General features: G+C 53.2%; 3 protein-coding genes across 3 annotated transcripts; 2 read left to right on the forward strand and 1 right to left on the reverse strand.

Annotated features, from left to right (window-relative positions):
- Window positions 1–2,428: 2,428 nt before the first annotated feature.
- On the forward strand, window positions 2,429–8,176 carry COCSUDRAFT_46593 (WD40 repeat-like protein; the record flags this gene model as incomplete). Its single annotated transcript, XM_005649609.1, has 14 exons — window positions 2,429–2,666; window positions 2,801–3,156; window positions 3,442–3,649; window positions 3,936–4,166; window positions 4,446–4,507; window positions 4,538–4,691; window positions 5,149–5,306; window positions 5,560–5,703; window positions 5,967–6,131; window positions 6,344–6,490; window positions 6,699–6,821; window positions 7,063–7,266; window positions 7,616–7,822; window positions 8,105–8,176. Exons 2-14 carry the CDS (start codon window positions 2,803–2,805, stop codon window positions 8,174–8,176), a joined length of 2,229 nt encoding a protein of 742 aa, XP_005649666.1. The 5' UTR covers window positions 2,429–2,666; window positions 2,801–2,802.
- A 335-nt stretch (window positions 8,177–8,511) lies between these two features.
- On the reverse strand, window positions 8,512–9,754 carry COCSUDRAFT_13585 (hypothetical protein; the record flags this gene model as incomplete). The annotated part of the gene is made up of 4 exons (XM_005649610.1): window positions 8,512–8,628; window positions 8,734–8,872; window positions 9,076–9,215; window positions 9,548–9,754. The coding sequence occupies 4 exons, from the start codon at window positions 9,752–9,754 to the stop codon at window positions 8,512–8,514; spliced, it is 603 nt and encodes a 200-aa protein (XP_005649667.1).
- A 1,808-nt stretch (window positions 9,755–11,562) lies between these two features.
- On the forward strand, window positions 11,563–16,891 carry COCSUDRAFT_52768 (protein arginine N-methyltransferase 5; the record flags this gene model as incomplete). The annotated part of the gene is made up of 11 exons (XM_005649611.1): window positions 11,563–11,616; window positions 11,769–11,948; window positions 12,043–12,132; window positions 12,439–12,684; window positions 13,047–13,184; window positions 13,546–13,704; window positions 14,010–14,149; window positions 14,488–14,719; window positions 15,049–15,260; window positions 15,556–15,709; window positions 15,872–16,891. 11 exons carry the CDS (start codon window positions 11,563–11,565, stop codon window positions 15,956–15,958), a joined length of 1,692 nt encoding a protein of 563 aa, XP_005649668.1. The 3' UTR covers window positions 15,959–16,891.
- Window positions 16,892–17,806: the final 915 nt, after the last annotated feature.

A 17,806-nucleotide genomic window follows, 5' to 3' on the forward strand; every position in this document is an offset into this window, starting at 1 on the left:
ATATTACCACAGGTGCCTCACTTGCGGCTTGTGTTGTTGGAATTTGAGACCTAGGTCAGGTTTGCTGAAGACCCTTGCCCGACTAGAAGGGTTTTCGTGGGAGCCGATCGAGCGCCCAAATGTCAGAGCATGATCAAATTTGATCTACAATTCTGCATTCTCAAGTATTTCAGCACTCTTCTAAAATTATGTTTCTCGAAGGATAAAACATCTTCCTGTTAAGGTGGGTTCCTGAGGCTATCTTTTCCACAAGCACCATGTGTTTACCGATCTTAAAGGTTGTATTGAGCCTGCACCCTGTTTGGAGGGGGTCTGCTGCCTTGATCGTATGCCGTGCAGAAAATATGCTTACACTTGAGTCAACAACAAGGTTAGAGATCGTAAGGATAGAGAGGGATGTCGCTAAAGTCGAATACGAGCTCAAGCAAATGGAACTCGATTACTTTGAGGCTCACGTACAACGCCGGTGGAGTAAAGATTTGAAAGAGAGTTGCGATCAGAAAGGAAAGGATATAGAAGCCCAAAAGGCAACCTACAGGTTGCAGCAGTTGCCAGGTATGAGCAGCTTGGACGAGAACTTGGCATACCCTTGGAACCTCAAGCTCCTCCAGAGGTTACGTCCTATTTGAGCCCCGCTTGAGCTTCCTTGTGGAGAGAACGTTCCGCAGCATTCCATAGGTATGTGGTGTCCTGCACTCGGGGTGCGTTCTATGGACCTTCGAACATGACTTGTAAAATACAGGTGCTGTACATACAGGAGTCCATTTGTCAAGTTTCTCTGTGGCCAAGGTTACAAATTTGTGAGAAGTTTAACCTCCTGACACCACAAGCCAGGGCCAGCACTTCCATTAGTTGCCGTGCTAATCACGTTTTCTGTTGTGCAGATCAAATGACGAAAGACATTATGATGCATGCAGCAAAACAAGATGGTGACAAGCCGCGCCTGTGCAGGCATGATTGGAATACTGCTCCATGGCCCGGAGCCGTGCATTCATGGACTGCATGACAATTTCCAATAGCAGTGATGCTTAGCTTATCAGTGGATCAGCACAATCCACTTCAAATTGGTATGCTGAACAGCATTATAGTCTCACTGAGGCAGTGAACCTGGGGCTCTGGGGTTCTCAGTCAGTCAGTCGGTTACATCTATTCCAGCCACCTCAGGCTGATCAGATGTCTGACTCTGATCGTCAGAGTCAGCGCCCAGCATCACATCCAAACATTCTGACACAAATTTGGTAACCCCAATCAAGTCAGCCTGCCAGAAGAACTGCAACATAGTAGGACACTGAAAAAGTGAAGAATACTTGTCCCTAATAGGTTGCAGGTGTGGGCACTCAAACACTAAATGTTTCTCATCCCCTAGACTGCCGGGTCCACACAATGTACAAGCACGGTCAGCTCGGGGAATCCTGGCCCAAGAGCCAGTGTCCCTGGGCAAGCCATGACAACCCATCCTGATTCTGATCATGCTTACGCACTACAAGTTTGATCTTATTTGAGCATCAGTGTTCCCTAGGGCCTGGTGCAGTATGTTCAACGTTGGTGCATCGACAGTTCCTTTCAAGATAAGCTGATTGGATAGGCTTGGGCCTCGTTAGGAGTCCCAATTGCATATGGTCCAGAAAATTATGTGTCCATACGGCGTCTGATGTACTTGGACATACGTGCAGCCTTTCCATACAAGAGCTGAGCGCATGACTGCCTGCACGAGCTCGCTTGACTCCGTCATCTCAGATCATCTCTCTATGATAGAGAGGCTCTGAGATCATCAAAACTAGAGCGGAAGCCTGTGTAATGAGCGGGATCACATGGGAGAGAAGGTCTTTTTAGTGACTCTTCCCTTTTTTCTTACAGCCTGCGCAGGTGCAAATGACAGTGTTGTACAAATGCCATACAGTGTAGGGTACCCGGTACCCTACGGGCCGTACCATGTGACATCCTGGGCCGGGTGATTGTTGATATCACCCGGGTTTGCAAACAATTGTGGATACATTTGTGTTTACATAGCGAGGAATCCCTTTCTCCCTGCTCTCCTGCTTGCACTGACTTACATGTCCTTAGAATCTCCTGGTTTAAAGTGACGCCCACCCCCGGGCCGCGGCCGGGCCGGGCCGGGCCGGTGCCGCGCCATCACGCTTTCAGAGGCTTTTGCATCATGATGATGCATTTTAGAGCATGTTATGTTGGCAATCCCCCTTGATGGTTCAGCATACCTCAAATCTCTCGTCAACTGAGGAATGGTCGATCTTCATGTCCTGGGACAAGAGGGGACCATTTCAGCCCATCTGAGATCCAAGGGTCTGAGTAACTTCCGGAACTGGCGGCTGATAGGGAGGTTTCGGAGGGGTGAATGACTCAATGCAAGCCATGGAGAGGCCGACTGTCGAAGATGTAATTGGATTTCAATCAGAACCAACCAATATACATCAGATAGAAATTCATCTAAGTGCATGACAAGCTTTTGATCTGCGTCTTTGTCGAGCTTCACAACTGCAGGACACCATCGGTCTTCCAGTCAAGCGTAAAAGGTGCCCAAATTGTTTCCCTGCATGTCAATTTCGATCATTAATACGCGGTATCTCATTGCTTCTTAGAACAAGAACGGGTTCCAAAAGGAACTGCGAGGAGCGGAAGGACATCGTGTTACTAGGCCACCGAATTGGGTAGGTGCAGCTTCTCACCTTTGATAGGATACAAGTGAAAATCATATTGAAAGATCAACAAATTTTGTGAGCCTGCATCTGTATCCTGGAATGTTAGAAAGCGCCAACAAACACCTGCAGGATGCTGTTCTCAGGTATGGCTAGGAAACGCAAAGGCTTAAAAAGCTCTTTGCCCTCTGCAAAAGCGCAAAAGAAGGCGAAAACGTCGTCTGCAAAGGCGAAGAACCAGGCAGTGGCCCTCCTCAATGCGCAGCAGCACACAGGCGCCAGCGCTGATATCCAGCAGCAAGCCCAGGCTGTTGTCAGAGGCCCCGTTGCCCAAGCAGAGGAGTCAGAGGACCTTGTGGCACTGCATCGCGTGCGTTTTGTGCCATGGCAGCCCACAGCAGCCATTGCAACTGCAGCCTCCTCGGATGGCAGCGTGCTGGCTGTGGCCAGGGACAACGGCAGCATTGAGCTGTGGGAGACCGCCACATGGACCTGCTTCCAGGTCAGCCTAAACTCACAATGCCCCAGTGTCTCCATCAATACTAATGCACACTGTGGCACCTGTGATCTGTGACAGAGTCCCCATGACGGCAATCTGGGCTCTTCGTGCAATGCCTGACTTACTGGGATCTAAAGGGCTGATTGTCATTGCATTGGTGGAGAAAGTGCCATGACACACAGAATGGAGAAATCTGATGCACATGTAGCTGGACGTACCTAGATCCTCGATGCCTAGGAATTAGAAAACGTATAACAATATTAAAGGGGCTGATGGTGTGTCCTCCAGAGGCTGCCTGGCAAAGAAGAGGCGAGCCTGAGCTGCATGGCGTGGGCTCAAGATCCAGTGGATGGCAGTGAGCGGCTGTTCACAGGCGGCCTGGACGGCGCACTGACAGAGTGGAATGTGCGGACCCGGCGGCCAATTCATGTGGGGGACTCCTTTGGGGGCGCCATATGGGCCATGGCCGCAGAGCCCAGGGGCCAGCTGAAAGAAGGTAGTTGCTGGCTTGCCCTCTCTTACCTGTTCATCATTTTCGGTTGTGGTGTTTCAAGCGTCAGTGGCCCTGCTGCCAGCATCCTAAATTGTGCATGTATGGCCCTTGGGAACCCCCAATCCTGCAGAGTCTCCTGGTACTCCATATGAGACAAATACTCCCATAGGCAATGTGAGACGCTGTTTCAGGATTGGGAATTCCGTGGATATGACAAAAGAATACAGTGCGTGTCATTGGAATGCCCACTTGAAGGCCTCTGACGGGTGTGCTTTAATTGCCAAACCAGGGGAGGCGCCGAGGATGGCAGTGGCGTGCGACGACGGCGTGTTGCGCATCTTTGCAGCAGAGGGGCTATCGCCGGGGCTCACATACGCCCGTTCCATGCCGGCCCTGGGCAGCCGGCTGCTGTCTGTGGCGTGGCACCCCAGCGGCCGCTCCGTGGTCGTGGGCACCGCTGCCGGCACCATGCATGCATGGGACCTAGCCTCCAACCGCGAGCTCATGCGCATCAATGTTGGTGCGTGTCCTCTGCCTTTTTGGCTTTCCTTTCCGCTGAGACGGCCCCAATCTCTTGTCCCTCAACACCTTGCATTGTTGTGTTCTCGCCTGTGCCATGGGCTACAGAGTGCGACGAGCATCTGAGCCGCTGGGACGATACTTGATTTGGATTGTAATAGGATTTTGGGAGGTCAGCCAGTACAGTAGTCAACCGCAGACTTCGAGGGCCCGGCCACAGATTTGGGTGATCATGGCGAGATCATGTCCACGGCAAGAATATAATGTTTGCAACCTGCAGGGGATGGCGGCGGCAAGGAGCAATGCGTGTGGGCAGCGCTGGTGCTGCCAGACGGGACGATGGTGAGCGGGGATGCGGCGGGGGGCGTGCAGTTTTGGGACGCCAGATTAGGCACGAGGCTGGCCAGCTTCCACAGACACGCGGCCGATGTGCTGGCGCTGGCGGCTGCTCCAGAAGGGAACGCTGTGTTTGCTGCCGGCGTGGACAACCAGCTGGCCGCCTTCAAGCTCGTGACCGGCCAGAAGGGTGCGCCCTGATGCCGCATTCTACACTTTTCTACCTGGTCTTAGCACAAATTCAGCATGTGCAGTATGTTTGGTGGATGCGCATGCTGCATGCATGGTCTTGTCTCTGCCATGACATCAAAAGAAGTGTTGTACAGTGTTAGTGCCCTTTCCCAAAAGGTCACTGGCCTTCATCCCATCAGCTGAATCTTGAAAAGCCAGCAGTAGGAGTGAAGAGTCTAACAGAAGCACTCCCGATGTGGGCTGTTTGAGATTCCGCGGATGATTTGATTGCCAAGGAGATTCTGGAGGGGCACCATGTCTCTGGCAAAGTTCCCTGGGAACATGGCGGAGTACCTTTGTGGCGCCATATCATGAAGAGGCATGCTGCTGAAATTCTTGAAGGCGCACTTTTGCCGGCGTCCATACTCATGGCTGCAGCTTGCAATGCCGTCATCTCATATTACTGTCCGATGCAGGCAAGCCGGAACGGTGGGTGTACACAGAATCCAAGCGGCCGCACAGCCATGATGTGCGCACGCTCACTGTGGCAACCATTCCTGGCGGCGACCCCGTCCTCGTCAGCGCCGGCAACGACGCCCAGATCCTCGTGCACTCCGCGCCGCGCTTCTCTCAGGTGCGCCACACTTTATCTTACGCCTGCAATCAGATAGGGAGGGCCGTTTGAATCGCCTCAGGGAGCATTAAAATTCGTCATTGTCGTCTTTTTCTGGACGTGTGTGTTCACAGACAGCACCCCCAGTCATGGCTGCCATTGGAGAGGTGTTCACCTGCAGTGAAGCCAGCAGGACAGCATAGGATGTCTCCGCAACAAAGCTGTACTCCTGTTTCAAGGCAACAAGCCCTGAGATTTTTATGTGCTTCTGCAGGAGCATCCGGTGCGCGTGTGCAAGTGCCCGCAGCCGCCGCTGCTGGCGCATGCCTCCGCAGCGGCTCGGCCTCTGCTGCTGAGCTCTCAGGGGACGAAAATTGATCTCTGGCGCCTCGGAACGGCCCACAACAGGCAGCAACATGTGCGCTTATTTTGATACCGGCATGGCCAGCATTGACATGTTTTGTCCTAGTGGATCATGTGTGATCATGTCTGATCCCCACCTTAGCCTGCGCCATCGACAGCGTCACGGCTCATGCCCTTGTACAGATTGATGTGATGCACAGGGTGCAGAAAGTGAGGTCAATGCCCGACTGTGCTGCTTGATGCTGCAGCGCTGGGGTTCTCAGGGTGTATTAGATATATGTGCAGGCTGCGAGCTTGAGTGGGTGGGCATGGGCGGAGGGAGCGCCGGTGGATGTTGGCCAGGAGCCGCGTCACCTGGCCAGGATCGCAGCAAAGGGGCCCGGCCACGTCGCAGCCGCCGCCCTGTCACCGAACGGCAATGCCCTCGCCTTCTGCGAGGCCGGCCCTGGATCTCTGCGCCTCTTCAGGCTCTCCTCCTCCCCAGTAAGCCCCCATTCAGCTGAGTGTTCATGTCTGTGTCCATTTCTTCATTGGCAGCAGTTCCAAAGTTTAGCCTTCTTGCAGGCTCCCCTACTGGATTACCAGTATGTATTCTTATAGAGGCACTTGGGGGATGTCAACATGCTGCAATGGGTCCCCCTGTGGAGTGGGGAAGATTTTGACACTCCACTGATGTCAATCTTTTGGTTTGGCAGGAATCTGAGGCAGTGGTGCTGTCGAGGCAGAGCCTGCCTGACAAGCTGCCGGCCGCAGCTGCCCTGGCCTTCAGCGCTGATGGTTCCAGGCTGCTCATCGCCACCCCAGAGGCCAGGGTCGTTGTCATCGACCTGGATGATAAAGAGGTAGGCATACACCAAATCGAGCACTTTTGCAAGATGTCTGCTTATAGTGACGACCATTCCGCTCTGTTCCTGCAGGACACATTAGCAATCTTGGAAGGTGGCTTGACAGAATAGCACTCTGATTGCTCTTATCTCCTCTTCTTAGCCGCTGTACTGGTCTGCGAATGTATCTTGTCGGGCATTGTTAAACAGGCAATGCCATGCACAGGTGATTGCAACATTTCCGGAGGCCGCCCAGCAGGAAGATGCAGCAGCGTGGGGCTCGGGGGGTGCAGGGGCCTCAGGGCGGTCAGCAGCTGCCAGGCTAGCCACACTGGTGACTCAGCTGCTGGTCAGCCCAGACAGTCGATGGGCAGCCTTAGTCACCCCTAGCCTGACCCATCTCTACGACCTTGCTGCCATGAAGTACCAGGGCCGCCTACCCGTCTTTGAGGTCCAGCACTTGCTTCTCTCCAGATTTGACAGTACTGGCTGCTTGATTCACTGCACTAGAATTTGTAGAGCAATCTTTTCTAGCAAGGAGGACACACAGAGTTTCGATGCTGAGAGCGCTGCCCTTGGTGATCAAACAGGAGGGAGGGGCAGTGACAGCGGCGGCGTTTGGGCCGGCAGGGGATGTGATAGCGCTGGCAACAGCTGGCAACCATGTGGCCCTGTTTGAGGCCGCCACGCTGCGCCACACGCCCTGGTCTCTCGCCAACACAGCGCGGCCGCCGCAGCGTCTGCTGCAGATGCCCGGTTCTGTCTGTGGCATCTCCTTCTGCCCTGACTCCAAGGTGACACCTTCATTTATTACTTATCATTAGGCTTGCGTGCATTTGTGATGACTGCAGCTGCGTATAATCCAGTCCCCTTGCGTGATGTCTCTGGTCACCGTTTTTGTGGATGTCTTCTCAAAACTCTTGAGGGCTTCCTCAGCCGAGGTGACTATTGATGTCCACAAGGGGAGTTGGGACTACGAGCTTCTGAGCAATCATCAATATTTACTACGAGGGGCACATCTGTCCTGCAAAGACACCATCTTGCACTCCAGCGAGGGCCTGATCCAAGACGTAAAGTGGAGCGGCACTCTGATCTCCTGGGCTAACGACCCAATCCTTCCTTGACGCATAACTGTGGGTGCAGGTGAAGTCGGCAGTGTTGCACACGACGTCCAGTCTCTGCCACGTTGACTTTGAGGCGCCGTCGGTGGCGGGGGCGGCCAAACGGCGGCGGCGCAGCCGGCTGCCGCAGCCGGACGCCGCGCGCTCGGCCGGGGCCAACTTCCGAGTGCTTCCCCTGGAGAGCCCCTGCCTCCTCTGCACCTACACCTCCACTGATGCCGCTTTGCTGGTAACTATCCTTACTCCTTATCTGTAGTGCTGCAGGGAGTCATTGACTCGGGACTTATTTTAATATTACATGTTTCCTCAGGACCAGGTACGTCAAGCAACACACTGTGCTGTTTCTTCTCGGTTCCTTGCATTCTCTCCACCAGTCACAGGCACGGGACTTTTGGTAATGATAATGCAGAAGGCTTCGGCATTGGTCGGTCAGCAAGTTGTGTCAACAGCAGGGAGGTCTGCATGGGTTTTAAACATGCTGGATTGAAGATGGGACATTCTTCTTGCTCAGGTGGAGAAGGCTTGGGCAGAGATCACAAAGACATTCCCACCACCATTGTATAGGCATCGCTATGGAACTTGAGCAGGGGATGCGCAACGGGGTATATTTCATAGCTTGCTGTTTGATGCAGAGTTGTTGTGATCTGTCAGTTGACACCATGTTGACCAGGGTGTTGGTGTTTTATCAGAGAAGAAAGGTGTAATTCAACGTTACTGTAGTATGGCCAATTTTTATACAGTAGATGATCATGAGACACATATGGAGACTGATACTGTGAGCAATCACAACTGTTTATTTTCATGTATATCAACAGTCACGCTGCTTGCAAATCTGAGAGCACCACTCACAATTGGAGTCTTCAAGGCCTCGCAGAGAGTATGCGCCTGCCTTTCAATGGCAGGGCAAAGATGTCCATGTCACTTCAAAGTGCGGTTGACAAAATTGGCAAACTTTGTTGTTGTGTTGTAGGCATATGGGATGTCCCTGCTCTTCAGCAATAGCTCCAGCTTTGGCTTGAGCTTCTCTGGCTCCGGCTGCATGCACATCCACAACACATCGGGAAAAATCAGTAATCACAAGAGATGAGTCTTCCATGATCTTTGCACCCGGCAGGGAAATGAAAAGGTTGGTACACTCACCGTCTCCACTTCGATCTCATACACAGTGCCCCAGTCGAACTGGGTCTCGTCCAGCTCAAGCTTGACACCCTCAAAGTCAAAATCGCTCCGCACATTCTTGAAGCCCCCCAAGCTCACCAACTCGGTCACATTCTGCTTCCTGCAAAACCAGGCACCATATTGGTATGCTAGGCAATAGGCTCCCTGCATTTCCAGAAGATAGCCAGCAGTGCCTTTCATGCATACAGTGTCCATTGCACAATCCTCTGCAAGCTAGATTTACACGAGAACTTCCCTGGATTGAGGTGATATAAGGCTACAGCAGAAAACTGGGCAGCAGAAATGTTGTGGCAGGGTGCTTACGTGCGCAGGTCCTCCACAAAAGGCAGGCCCACAGACAGCAGCTTGGTGGGATCAGTCAGGAAGTCACGCGCAGCCACAGGCTCCACATCATCTTCCACCTCAGACCCGCGGCCCACACCGTCTGTGATCACCTGCCCTCCCTGCCACACATGTATACTGATCAGTGCTGCTGGGGGAACAGGTATCATACCCCAGCAAGCATGACAGAGGTGCACTTGTTGTCTCTTGTAAGCAAACACGACCGTGGCACACCTCCCTGATATGCCAGAAGCCTGTTGGATCACGGGGAACAACAAGTGTATTGAACACAGCCTCATGGAAAGCTCTGCCAGGTGATGTACAGCAGGGGCTCAGCGGTAGCAGGACAACGCAGCGCTGCCACAGGAAGGACAAGCAAGTGATAAAGAAATGAACATCCAACTTATGAATATACAAAACCCCAGAAATTCTATTTTGTAAGGAATAGAAGTACCTTGAGGGTGACGATGGCACGCTTGTCATGGTTGTAGAAGCGGCAGCGCAGCACCTGGCGCTGCTTGCCCAGCTCGCCGTTCTTGCCGTCAAAGAAGTAGTTCTCCTGGTGGTGCGTCTCGCGGAAGCCCGAGCGCAGCTCGTGCGCCACCCTGTCGTGGGCCTCCTTGTTGGGCAGCCGCAGCTTGATCTCCACCTGCGCCCACATGCATGCATGAGCCGTCTGCTTTCATTCCCCGCTTCTTCTACCTACTGGTAAATGCCTTGTTAACGCAGTAGAGGCGACCTGACGGCAGCAGAGTCTCTATCCTGAACAGGGGCAAGACCAGAGGGACTGACAAGTTCAGGGTGAGTACACATGCGGGGGCATGTCCCACCAGCAATCATCATCATGATGGTATGCATGCGGATCTGAGGTGGTACTGGGGAAAATCCTGATTTACACAAGCAAAAGCATATCTCCATCGCTGACTGAAGGTGGTGCTGGCTGACTGATCACCTCGGTCCCTGTCTGCGCGACAATCTGCAGGGCATGCATGGCTCTTTTGGCATGAAGCCTGTGCCTCTGGCAGGCTTGCGGCCTGCCACAAAAACCCCCAGAGCTGGCATTTGGGATACTCTGTGTTCCATGGCTTAGGGCCTTGTACGAGGAAGCAAGAATAGCCATGCAGCGTGCAGGGCTAGAGAAGGGCCGCAGGTGGCAGCTTGTGCTCATTCTGTAATGACTATCCCTGCATGAGATGGGCGCACCTTTACTTTCTAATCATTATCGCTACCCAGTGCATCAATAAAAATTATCTGACACCGAAAGCTACGCTAAATTAATGCGGTAGCTGACTCACCTCCATCAGCGAGTGAAACCTATGCGAGCAGCTGTTGTCCCCTTCCGGTCAGCCTGTGCACAAACCACGTCTTGGTGGTACAACAAGCAATGTGCGAACAATCATAGATTTTGGCAAATAAATTTCATCTGTATCCACCACTGTAGGACCAGAAATACCTGTCCCAAAGGATCCAAGGGCTGCTTCCCTGAGGCAGCCTGTTGCGCGATGACAGCGTCAGCCTTGGCTTTCTTCAAGGATTCGTACTGCAAGGCCATAGCACTTCAGTCTCTGCCATGTTATGTGTACGGCACGCAACAACTACATCAGATGCCATGGCTCCACGTGTGCCATGTCAAATTTCCATATAGACAGACACAGGACATTAGCAAGTATCTCAGGGGCATCAGATTGCTCATCAGGGCGATATGATTGGTCTTCACCTCTTCCTTGTCCTCCGGTTTCAGTTCAATGCGGGTAACCTTTCGGCGCAGCATACGTTGTTGATGTCCCCTTATGACAAACAAAGTATCAAGATAAAATATAAAAGTTTAGCGCTTTGATAGCTTCGCTGTTAAGTATATATCGAGGGAAAGTTCTCTTCCATGAGAGGCCAATCACAGGCAGGCATGGTGACTCATTCTTCATCAGCCCCTCCACAGCGGCTGCCGGGAATGGCAAGATCATGCGCATTCTATTTCACAGACACCTGCTCTTATAGATTATCTCTCAATCTATTTGTTTCAATTCTTGCATCGAACAAAGGTGTTTTCGCAGGTAATCTATAGTTTTTAGTATCCACATCTTCAAGAGCTTGCTGAAGAGTCGAGGAAAGACGCACCATGCCTCTGGGGAAAAGAACGGATTGTGGTGATGCAAAGTATTCGGGCGTGGACATTCAGTTCACATCCAATGTCGTCGGATCTTTACAAGTAAGTAGAACTCCCGATGGCTTGCAGCCACTCTTTATCACCAAAACGTACATGTAGCTCTTATTCATGGGCCACTTACATGCTGGCTATGCGTTCATATCTTTGTGTATGGTTGCGGCCATCGTCCTTTACAATTTCAACCAGCGATCTGAAACTGATCTGCCTTTGTCCAGAGCCACTTGGAATGCGGGTTTGACTTCATTACGGTGCCACTGGTCGATCCAGCATTTCAAAGACCACCACATACACCTGGCCAGCTCGCAATGCCATACAAGTGGCCAGACCTGCTGCTGGTGTCTGCCCAGTATGGCAGTCAGGTGAGGCACCACCTGCCGCCAAGTCAATCATCACCTCACCTTTTATGAGGGCTCATCATGTTGTCATAATGCAATCTGGACTGAAGCATAGCAAATAGGCCCAATTACGTATCTCCCGTAGCATGCACATCACACAGCTGTCGGTCTTGCAGATTGTGGGGAAGGTCAGCCCTTGGATACAGCCAGATGCAGCCGATGAGGCTCTGCGCATGGACAGCCAGGCAGCGCTGAGGCAGGAGCTGGAGTGGGCCACGCACCTCTCCCTGCAAGCCTGCATACTGCATCTGCCCCCCTCGCCCTCCAGCGCCGACTTTGCACATGTTGTCAACCAGGCATGCGCCTGCCTACATACCTTCTACAGTTGAAGACACTCTTAGTTCTGTATCACTGCGCTTGTAGCGTTTCTGTCTCATCATGTGCCCGCAGGTCATGCACGGCCTGAGCGGAATGGCAATGTGGCTGCGCATACCGCTCATGTCCGGGAAATCTGCAGACCTCCCGAGCACTGCTGTAGAGGCGCACAGCAAGGCATCAACAGCGCCATCCTCAGGTTAGCACTTGATCACCACCCTTGTTACACGTTCAAGACAACAAGCATCAGATAGTGCTGGTCTTGACAACGCCCCTGTCCAGTCCTCCCAAATGAACTCCAAAGTGAATGCTTCGGTAAAAGTTCATTTGGCAGGGCACCTAGGAAACTTGGCAACATTCCCGTTCATTGTGAGTCCCCTCTACTTAATGACATGACTGCTTTGCGGATCGCGTGTACTTCCAGAATGACATGTAGCCACAGGGTTGTATGAATGCCACGCAGGCGTGGAGGAGGATGACTCATGGGAGCGCTGGAACCAGGTCAGGTGCCTGACATGGCACAATGCTAAGCTTGGTGTCGTGCTGGACGTTCCTGCTGTGCTGCCGCCCAAGGAGGAGATTGTGAGGTGGTACGGCGAGCCTGTTAAGGCGCTCATGCTGCCCACATCAGTGTTTCTGAACAACAAGCGCGGCTACCCCACCCTCACCAAGGCCCACCAGGAGATGCTGCTCACCTTCTTCGCCCACGGCGTCCAGGTAAGCACAACCTAGCTGCCGTCGCGCAGCGCATCGACACTCTTCTTGCCAGTACTCTGAAGTTGTGCACAGTGTAAAAGCTTGGTGGGATGCAGGGAAGTGCATTGCTCATATAGCCCATGGATTTCATGTCTGCTGTGGCAGGCCTGCAGCATCTGCTTGGGATCAGATGCTAGTATCAACACCAATGAGACCCTCACTGATGGAATTTTTATTCATTGCTACAGGTTGTTCTCACCGGCGAGTCAGAGGTGCCAGTAGCCTTCACGTCCACTGAGGGCCACGAGGAGAGCAAGCCATCCGGGCCGCCTGCTGCCAAGCAAGAAGATACGCCACCTGAGCCGAGCCAGGCGGCAGCGGAGTCGGCGGCCTCCGAGGCTGCGGCGGCTGCCGTGCACCCGCTGCGTGTCTACTGCGAGTACCTGTCGTACCTGTTCAGAAAGCCGCCCATGCCAGACGGGCAGGAGCAGCTGGAAGTGGGGTACAGAGACTACCTGCAGGTGACCTGCCCACTTCCCTGACTCCAACTAATTTGTAATCCTCTGGACTTGAGTATTTTGCTTGCATGGAAGCACGTATCCCCCACTTTGTTTCTTTCAGGAAGGGTAGAACAAAGCACATACCCCCCACCTTGTATCTTTCATGGAGGGCAGCCCCTTATCAGGAGCCCATCATCATGTTTGCACAAAGTGAGGTAGTCTGTAAAATGTATTTTTTCTTGTGGGACATCTGATTGGCTGCCTGTGTAAAGATTCATGCAGAGCTGCTCATCTGTTGGGAGCGCCAGGAATATCCTGTGAAACTATACACAAAGATCTACGAACTGGGGAGGTTGAGCTTCTGAGTGTGGGGGAACTGCAGGCGCCGCTGCAGCCGCTGCAGGATAATTTGGAGATGCAGACGTACGAGACCTTTGAGAAGGATCTGATGAAGTACACTCAGTACGAGGCGGCAGTGCTGGAGGCTCTTCTGGACCGCGTGCCCGAAGAGGAGGCTGCCACTCGCGATATTGTCCTCATGGTATGTTGTGTCCCAATTCCCTTTCACAGCCGTTGCATTACATTGTGTGGTCCAGAGCCGCCCGGCTAGGTATTGCACATTCATGCCGGTGGCGCAAAGCATGTCAGAAGTGTGTAGGGGTGCCAGGCAAGAGTTGCATACAGTGAAACCTCTTTGCAGCCACACCCCTTATGATCACATCTTCTTAGTGTCAAACGTTTTCTGGTCACCGACCCTGTGACTCTTTGTGCGGTTTCACAGTATTTTCCAATTGGCAATGAAATATGTATGTCAAATGTCAAGGTAGCCTGCTTTTGTCGGCTCAGGTGGTGGGCGCGGGGCGTGGTCCGCTGGTGAGGGCGTCCCTGTCAGCGGCGGAGCGTGCAAAGCGCAAGCTGCGCATCTATGCTGTGGAGAAGAACCCCAACGCCATCATCAGCCTGCAGAACCTCATCGCCACCGAGGGGTGAGCACAACAACAAAATCTCTCCTCATTTGCTTGAAGTGCCGATGGACCATGCTCTGCAAAGGAATTGGATGCCAGAGAGGGAATAACAATCCAGAAGACAGTATCGCACTCTGCTTTGGAGCAGCAGAAGGTCCAGCAATGCCAAGCTACGTGATTGACTCACTTTTTTTGGCTCCCTTCCCCTTCAGCTCATGGGGAATGTGCTTGCAAGCTGTGGATTTGTGGAAATGATGCACCTCCTGGCGCATGCTGCAGCGGTGTGGGAGGGTCTGCTGGGGCCAGGAGACTCTCCACGATTCGCAATCAATGTGAAGTATGCATGCTGTGCTTTGCAGGTGGGGTGACCGGGTGACGCTGGTGCCCGCGGACATGAGGAGGTGGCAGGCGCCAGAGCTGGCAGACATTGTGGTGAGCGAGCTGCTGGGCAGCTTTGGGGACAATGAGCTGTCGCCCGAGTGCCTGGACGGCGCTCAGGCCTGCCTCAAGCCGGACGGCATCTCCATCCCGGCCTCCTACACCTCCTACCTGCAGCCCATCACCACCGCCAAGCTCTGGAACGATGTCAAGGCACGCTCCCCTCCCCCTTTTGTAACACCTCTGCTTTCGAGGCACAGCTTTGTTGAGTGCTACGGCAATCGTTGGTCAAAATCAGCATTCGGCAAACATAGCTGTGCCTGCCTAGCTCTGAGGTGCATGCACATGGCGCACTGCCTCCCCTTGCACATAGTCACTACTGCCACTGTAGCGAGTGGCAGTAGTGAGCCCTGCCACTCGCTACAGTGGCAAGTGGCAGCAGCATTAGAGTAAGTAGCACACAGTAGGCCCCATTAGATTTTAACCCGCGTGTGAGTGAGGCTTGGCCCCCATAAGCGGCTGACCAAACCCGCTGCCGCCAGGTTTACAACGATCTGGAGCACTTTGAGACGCCGTACGTGGTCAAGCTGCACCGCTTCACGGCGCTGGCCGACACGCAGCCAGTGTTCACCTTCCGCCACCCCAACCGCGAGGCCGCCATCGACAATGCCCGCGCAGCGTGCCTGCGCTTCGACCGCACCGGCCGCCTCGCCGCCGTCTGCCACGGCTTTGCCGGCTACTTTGACGCCTGCCTGTGAGCGCCCCTTGCACCCATTGATTTCCTTTTTCACAATGGGATATAGACAAGCCATCATCATCCGCCAACTGTCTTTGTGGGCGCAATGCTATCTTAGAAGAATATGTTTTCAGGCGAGCAGCATGCAGGGACAAACTCACATAAAAGCGGTTGCTGTCCTGTGCTCTTGAATTTTGTTTTTTATGGGTCAGCACTTTTGGCATGACTTGTCTTTTGGATCGGTGTGTGGGTTATGATGCTGCCTCCGTGCCGGCTGTCAGAAGCTGATGCTTTGCATGGGTGCTTGGTGCAGGTATGGGTCGGTGCACCTGAGCATCCACCCTCCCACGCATACGCCTGACATGTACTCCTGGTTCCCCATCTACTTCCCCTTGAAGGAGCCTGTTTCCCTGCCTGCCGACGTCCCCATCGAAGCCCACCTCTGGCGCTGCGGGGCACATCACAAGGTGGGTGTGGATTGCACGCCCATGCTCAGGAACACTCGCTACGCTGAGATGCTCATTTTCTTTGTCTCGCTTGTTGTTCCTAATGCATGTCTGTGACTGCAGTATTTCAGATAGATCTGAGGGTGTTTGTCTCACTGTGTGCTGTTCTTGCTGCTCCCCCAGGTGTGGTACGAGTGGGCCCTCACATCCCCCACTGCCATCACGCACATCCACAACTCAAATGGACGTTCATACTACGTGGGACTATGAGGGCCCAACTGTGTTGCCTGAGCTCAGGCTGTTCTTGGGAATCAATTTGTCCGTGTTGACAGACCATTGCGGGTAGCACCTACCTAGATGGAACACCATATAGTAGGAGTCCTAACTTTAGACTGATCAATTCGTCTTTTTTGGCTGTGGAGGACTCCTTTCTGTTTAGCTTGGCAGATACTAGGACGTAAGCAGGATGATTGTTTAGCAGTGCGCAAGTGGTACCACTGTGCTGCCATTAGCAAACTTGTTACAGCTCACATGCGCTCAAACAGGCCACATTCCTCGATTTGCACAGTGGGCGGTCCAAAACTAGTAGCAAAAGCACACTGTGTAATCAAGATTGGGTCCACACATCATGATCAGCGCTGATCAGTCAAAAGCAGAAGAAAGGCTACTTCACCCGTAAAATTACGAAAAGGATTATGTCGCTCAAATGCAAAGTACTGGCAGAGCCAAGTTGAAGGCATCATGCTGCACAGTATATGACACAAATTGTATCCTCGTTCATTTGGCCGCGCTACATATCTGCTATCTATCAGGCCCTCGGATACCATATGGCTTGGCAACCAGAAACTTGCATCATATATGCAAACGTTCTGAACATGACAAGGATCATACAGCAATGGCATACCTACGAGGCTGGAGGCACCAATGCACCCAGCATAATTTATGAGGTGCTCTCTTTAGGTTCAGCGACTGACCAGTTCCATCTCTCACCGTCACAATGAAATGCAGTTGATCCTAACTGGGCCCAGCACCAGCCTTCCTCCTTCCTACGAGGCCTCAATCCCGCCATGCAAATGTAATGCATCTCTCGAGTTTTCTACTGACATCTAAGTCTCGTGGGAGCTGCCTGCTGTTTCCAAATGCCAACAAAATGAGACGGCAGCTCTTGCCCCTGGCAGAGCGCAGCTACCTACAGGCCGCCGCTCAGACAGGGCTCGCAAACCCAGCGCAGGAGGTCCAGGTTTCAGGGCAGCATGAAGCAGGCACCAGTTGATATGATGCTGCACAAGCGCCCACCCTTCCCTACAAGCTGCAACATTCACGCCTCACTTGACAAACCCCGCAAGGTGGGCACAGAAAGACAAACGAGCCACAAGCCCTGCAACGGACCTGTCTCAGCACGTGTCGCAAGTGTGCGCTACGAACGTGGCCGGGCGGGGACTACTACCGCTGAAAGAGGACTCCTCAAAGGAAGAAAAAGGAACACTGCTGCAGTGCCAGAATGCGGGACATATCGACTCTTCAGGATCTTGACACATGCCTCACAAGACATGCTCACCGGAGGCTGCATGCACTCCCCGCCCTCTGCCGGCGAAAGGATACCCTTTCAGACTGACAGTTCCCTCAAGGCATGATGAAGGACGCGCACTGTCATCTGTTCACAAGTGCCTCGGGCTCGGGATGGGACTCTGGTCACCACTCCTTGCCGGCCATCGAAGATTGTTTGCAAAATTCCCAGGATGCCAGGGTCTCTCAAATGTTTTGCCGCACGCGCGCTCAGGAGTCACAAGGAATATACACACGGGGTCACTGCTGGTTAACAGCAGCTTGCCCCAGCCGCACACTCATGCCCTTCCACCACAAGTCAGGCTGCCGCACATGTGGCGGCAGGCCATGAGCTAATTGTCTTGACCGCTTTCTGCCCCTGCTAGGGCTGACCGGCTGACCAACTGACTGGCTTGGCACTGGGATACTCTCAAGTTGCCAGTCCCTGTGACCGCCAAAATCACACTGTCAATCTCATCGCGCAGTCTCTGTTGCCTGTCAGCTGTGCACCGACGCTCTCACACTCCCTGCCTGCCGCACTCGCTCACCGACTGCTGCTGCTGCTGCCGCTGC

Source organism: Coccomyxa subellipsoidea, assembly GCF_000258705.1.
Source record: "Coccomyxa subellipsoidea C-169, whole genome shotgun sequence".
Taxonomy (NCBI): Eukaryota; Viridiplantae; Chlorophyta; class Trebouxiophyceae; family Coccomyxaceae; genus Coccomyxa; species Coccomyxa subellipsoidea.